We start from the raw sequence: 6,549 nt of genomic DNA on the forward strand, positions 1-6,549 counted from the left end.
GTTGTATATATATATATATATATATATAGCTAAATTTTCAGATATTTCAGCAAAATCGTTCTTTTTTTGTCAAAACGGTGATTTTTTTTTTTACTTATAAAGGCGGATATTTTTTGTAATTCGCAAACGGATACGATTGCAAGAACGATTATGAGACAGAATTGCAACAAGTCGTTCAAACCATGACATCGCATTCGCTGACCCCGAGGGTCAATCCATCGGATGAAACGAAATGCACTTCGCGGCCGCGACCGAGAACTTTCATACGAGACCGTCGACGAGGCATCGCGAGATGAACTTCAAGTTTTGTGCGGGATGATCTTCAAGTTCTGGCCGATCAAGATGAAGGAGAACGGTGCCCTCGTCGGCGAGGTACGACCGGCAAGCAGGTTCGGCGAATACAAAATCGCGAACGCCGTTCTCTTTTGTTGTCCGTGTGTCTTCCGATGCAGGAAATCAGTCGATGTTGGCCGCAACAACGACGACGACGGGGATGGCAATGCGTCCGTTTCGACCATCATCACCACAACGACAACGCCGATCATCGCTTTGAGATTGAATCGAAACAGCGACACGATGTATGTTGTCCATCGCGGATCGAATTTGAGGAGAATGAAGGATGTAGCGCGATTTATAATAGATGTATAATAGTTTATTATATATAATATTGAAAACCTCGAAAGCACTGCCGATGAAAATAATGTTTTATTCTTCATGAGAAGAAAATGATATGATATCGATCGAAGAAAGAGAAATGACATGAGTTGATATTGAGAAAAAATGTATTAAATATTAATAAATCTTTGTATTAAAAAATGTACTGAAAATATACTAAATTTTAATAAATATTTGTTTAAATAGTATTAACTTAATATTTACTTACGATATTATAATTACTTAATAAATATTTATTGAATGAAAGAATGATAGTTATATCAAATGAATAATTCTTGTATCAAAAATTAAATACATTTAGTAAATATTCAGTCAGTTCTTTTCAAATATTGTTCAAAAAATACGTTTTTGCTCAATGTAAAGCTCAGTGTAAAACAAAACTTATTAAAAAGCTTATTAAACAAAGTTTATTAAAAGTCTAAAACGTTACTACAAAAAAGATAATCATCTCATTTTGAAAAAAGTTCATCAAGCTTAGGCTTGATTAAATAATCGGTCAATTTAAACATCACTATATTATGCTCAAGCATAAAAGACACGTTGGTGTTGACATGACCGTGTTTTATTTACTACGATTTGCTATTCTGGAATATAGATTTGTCGTGTTTCAGCTTATAAACATGCAGCTATGCAACTAAAGTTCGCGTGAAAATATCATTTTGCGCGCTAACCCTGCCATTATTGAAATATGTCATGTAATGATTGCATGTGAAATTACTTCTAAATCGATTTCTATTTCTGAATCTCTTACAGTAATAAGACGACGATGGTGAATGAGGAGGAATACAATATACAAAACAAGCGTCACTTCTCGCTCGATGCGAAAGGCTACCATGTACAAAATTCAAACAAGGAGGAATCGCGGTACCAAGGTATGTAATATTTTCTTTCTCAAAAAAAAAAACGTTCGCCAGGAAGCTCTATGATATTTTCAACTTAATTTTTATTTTGACATTTAATTAAACTGAGTAATCTATATTTTTTTCTTTCGCTTAAATTTAAAAAAATTATCGAAAAAATTACACTCTTCATCGTATCGCACATCGATCTCGTACATCGATCGGAATGTCGCGCTGTACTAAAAGGAACTTGCGTTCTCAGCAAAGATACACACAATAAATTAAATACAATGTAGACTTTCGGCCTGAAGCGTGCAGCGCTGGAAACACAGGGGGCGAAATGGGACGAAAGGTTCTTCACCTCGTCATTGTGCATGCATATAGAGTTTAGACCTAGCTGACGCGCGGGTCGAGGTAATCAATATTCCGCTGGTCAAGTCTAAGGTACGATCGAACGTCGCGCTGCAGCAGTAAGTCCGATCGATAGCCCGTCTCATCTTCCAAATTGCAACATTTAAATTAGTGTCTATCAAGGCTCGCGATATTTATAAACATATAGACGGAAAATTCCACGATAACACTAATTTCTTACACTAGAATCTACGGAGTGGCTAATATTTATAGCAAAATGTTTTTACATATTTTTAATATTTCTAAAACGCTTCATTACAATTTTGATATTCCAAAAATCTTTATTCTATATTTTTGTACATTTGATTTTTAAAAAATTTTGTGACGCCGCCAATGGCCCTTCTTTTAACAAATTTCTAAAATCTGTTAATGAGATTTCTTAAATGTTTAATGATATATCTTCAATGAGCACGTATTATAACATGTCTAAACGTTCCCAGAGTTTCTGCGTTCCTTCTCAATCGGCGCGCGCGAACGTCCGAAAAGCGCGAGCAGTTCGTCATCGGACATTTCCAGGAATGATCAACCGGGACGAGAGGAAGATCAGGACGCGACACTGTGAGATTACAATGGCAATGACAATAGCGAATCATCGACCCCGCGGAGCCAAAACGCTGGCGATCCGGCGTTCGACGTTATCGCGGCCATTTGTCTTTCAATGCTCGGCTCAAACGCATCAATTGCGTTCGATATCCATCGCCTGTGATTGTTTCAGTCGGTTTTAACAGTTCATAATACATTACGCCGAGTTGGTCCCACCAAATACAGAGCATGACCTTGGAGCCGTGAATATTCGATGTGGAAGCATGGCCGGGAACTCCCCATGATTTTCTGCGCTTGGGATTATCGTAATGAACCCATTTTTCGTCCCCAGTCACAATGCGATGCAGAAATCCCTTCCGTCTTTGCCTTTCAAGTAGCTGTTCACAAGCAAACAAACGCCATTCAACATCTCTCGGCTTCAATTCGTACGGCACCCAATTTCCTTGCTTCTGAATCATTCCCATGGCTTTGAGGCATTTTGAAATGGCTTGTTGAGTCATTCCCAATGATCGTGCCAATTCTTCTTGATTTTGACACGAGTCTTGCTCAAGTAATGCCTCCATCTTTCTGCATCTTCGAAAACCTTCTCTCTTCCACCGCTATGCCGGTCTTCGACGTCAAAATCACCGTTCTTGAAGCATTGAAACCACTCACGACACGTTCTTTCACTAATAGCGGCCTCACCATAAGTATTTGAGAGCATTCGATGAGCCTCAGCCGCAGATTTCTTCATATTGAAGCAAAAAATTAAAACCGCAAATGACGAGAATTTGGCTCATAAACTGACATTTTCAATCGAGAATAACTTTATGATGCAGACACAAATCGACTAATGTTTCTATGGGGTTATCTGTTGACAGATGCCCAAGTTTATTGTATGATGTCTATTGTATGATCTATTCATTTCGACCACCACTTACCGCTAAAGCCATCTAGGAAAACGGCGGAAGCAAAGTTGTACACCTAATATGTAAAACGCTTAAACTAATTGTTAGAATGAAAACTTTTTATAGCATTGCTCATTATGCTTGAGTTTTCTACATATGTATAATTATTTTTACAGTCCAAATTATTTTCTGATCTGTATTCCTCGATGAAAATTTTTCTCAGAATTTTTCATATATTTCAGAATTCACTTGTATGAAAATTTCTATATAATTTAGAATTTCTCTATAATTTTATAACTTTCTCACATTTTTTATACGAATTGCAACATTTCTCAGAAAATTTACATTTTTTTTCAAAAATTTTTATATATGTTAATTATAAAATATCGTAAGATTTTTAAGATTTTTTGTAAGTATAATTTCTGAAATGTATTATAAAAATTTAAAAATACTTTTTAAAAATTATGGGAGAAATTTCAGAATATTTCATAATTCATTTGTATGAAAATTTTCGAGAGAAGAATATAAACTTTTTGAATATTTCTGAGTTTTTTTAAGTATTTCTGAAAAATGTTCTAGTTCATATAAAAATTATAAGAAAAATTTTTATGAGGGTTTAAAAAGTTTTGACATTCTAACAATTAGTTTGAGTGTTTTACATAATTATTTTAATAGTCCAATAAAATTTATTTTTATATCTGTATCTAAATTTTTAAATACTTTAGCAAAATCATTCTTTCCGTTAATAGAACATACACACACACAAAATTAACGTTTCTGGAACTCTCTTGCAGTCTGAACCTGCGGAAGATGTCGAATCGCGTAGAAGAATGCCCTCGAAAGTACCAGTGCGCGGTTCTAGTAGGTGTCGAATGCCTTCCAACAAAAGAGTTATGGAGAAGCCCATCAGAAAAATCCAAACGGATGGTACAGCAGTGCTTTTTACAGCTTGAGAATAAAGACTGGTATCTGTCAATCTTGTAAAATCTATGTCAATATCAGCACAATTGTATGATAGGTAAATCATTGTTATTCGTTGTCTGAATTCATTGTCAGAATAATTAATGAACAAGAATTAACGAACTTTTTATTCAGCATTTATATCCTGCGTTTTAGGGAAATAACGATGAAAGGTCTGAAAGCCCTGTCACAGATCTCGAAGCAGCATTCGGAGGATTTGGACATCTGTGCGGCCAGAATGATAGGAAGGCTTTTAGGGCGACACATAAAGAATCTTCGATCGCAAGTAGCACGAGCCGCATGTCTCGCTGCCGGTGACGTTTTCAGCTCTCAGATACGGGGTATTGATTAGGTAGATATCAAGCATATCGTTTCGCATAGAAATTTAAGCACTTTTTTTATATTTTATTGAACGTCTTCTTCATGTTTTGCTTTTAGGATCTGGACGACATAGCTGGACCGTCGTTACACAGAACAGCTGATACGAATCGATTTCTTCGATCGGACAGTAACTCAGCGCTCGATTAGATGGTGCAGTATCTTCCGCCTCATAAAACCATTGGTATCATCGTACTTCGAGGAGCCAGGTAAGTCCGCAGTTTCCTTGAGATTGAGAAACGTTTTTCCGTGCGACAAAGCTGATCTCTATATTGTGATTCCTATTCTTCAGTCATCAAAATGCTATCGTTCGCGCGGCGACTGCACGACTGTTGTCGGACATCACCGATCGCATTGGACCTGATCATATTATGATCTTACCACGCAACGTGAGGGACAAGTTGTTAAATACGAGCGCAAAGTTGTTGATGGATGGAAATCTAGACGCAAGGCGAGTAAATTTACAATTAGACTCAGTAATATACATTCTCATGTCCGAAGTCAATACACTAATAAGAAAAAATGTATTAAATTTTAATAAATATTTATTTGCAATAAAAAAATGATAGTTATATCAAAACATTAACAGTTCTTATGTACATATATTTATTTGATATAAGAATACTATTTTTAATAAATATTTAGTTACTATTCAAACAAATGATTTATTAAAATTTAGTAAATTTTTTTTCAGTGTAGCATCATAATCATGATTGTAATGACTTTAATTTCCAGAAATCATGCAAAAAGGATGTTTCGGCGACTGATTCGTTGCGAAGGGTTTCGTAAAGCGTTAACGGACGCGGTGCCCGAAACGACGTTGAGACACATCGATAAAACTATGAAGACCTTATAATTGAATGTTCGATTAAATCTGTATTCGATGTAATCTAGCCATCTTACCGTTGCTCGGACTATCTCAAAAGACTGTTTATCACGCAGGATGTTTTTATTATTATTCATTAGAAGCCAATTTACGGCATAGACATGAATTTTCTACAACGTATACGCCGAAAAAGATGTCGACAAGTAGTCATATAAGTAAATTTTCTTTCCTCCGCGCTGTATATTACCTGCTCGAAATTAAATAGAGCGAGCGATGTGACTTCGAAGATCAAAAGTTAAAGAAGGTACAAGAAAAACCCGAAGAGCTTTCCTCATCTTCGCGTCATGACAAATTTGATCTTGTTTTTCATCGACGAATTTATCGCGCGATGAAGTTTTGATACTTGTAACTTTAATACATATACGCATGTATAATAATTTTTTATATGATTGTATAAAGGATGCGCTTCGGCACAAATACATTGGAGAACTGTAGTGCCTTCACGTCGGTGATCATAAATTATGCAATTGTAGCTCAATTACATTGTAATGTTCGTCGACGTGACAAAAATTGTCACGTGTTTCGAAAAGAGTAAACGATGTTATCTCGCTATTATCTTCACCAACTCTACATTAAGTTGCAGGAAGAAAAAAAAATATATATATATATATACGGAAATTTTCCTGAGGAAAGGAGTTCATTGCTGACGGCAATGAATCTATTTCAGCTAATCGCTAATGCTTTCGTGAGCCGAAAGTTTAGATTCGTTAATTCCATATATTTTTTTTGTTGTAAATTCGATTGTTACTCTCCAATATATTTTGAACTCTCGGAAATATAAGAGAAAAAAAATATCGGAGAGCATCTATAAATTTTATAGAACATGAACATCAGGTGCTGAAAATTTAGAATATGTTTATGAGAAAAATTATATAGAAAGAGTTCGTCCGAATTATTCGACTCTGATGTCTAAACTGATCTTTAGTATATCAGAGATTAACTCATATTTATATAAATAATAATTTATATG

At 35.3% G+C, this 6,549-nt stretch overlaps 1 protein-coding gene across 1 annotated transcript in view; it reads left to right on the forward strand.

Annotated features, from left to right (window-relative positions):
• Positions 1-4,843: 4,843 nt before the first annotated feature.
• Positions 4,844-6,549, forward strand: part of LOC108689602 — a 4,296-nt gene continuing 2,590 nt past the window's right edge. Inside the window, 2 exon segments of the mRNA XM_018196462.1 lie at positions 4,844-4,902; positions 4,986-5,148. Coding sequence (XP_018051951.1) covers positions 4,844-4,902; positions 4,986-5,148 — 222 coding nt within the window.

The sequence above is a fragment of the Atta colombica genome, unplaced genomic scaffold, assembly GCF_001594045.1.
Source record: "Atta colombica isolate Treedump-2 unplaced genomic scaffold, Acol1.0 scaffold272, whole genome shotgun sequence".
Lineage (NCBI taxonomy): Eukaryota > Metazoa > Arthropoda > Insecta > Hymenoptera > Formicidae > Atta > Atta colombica.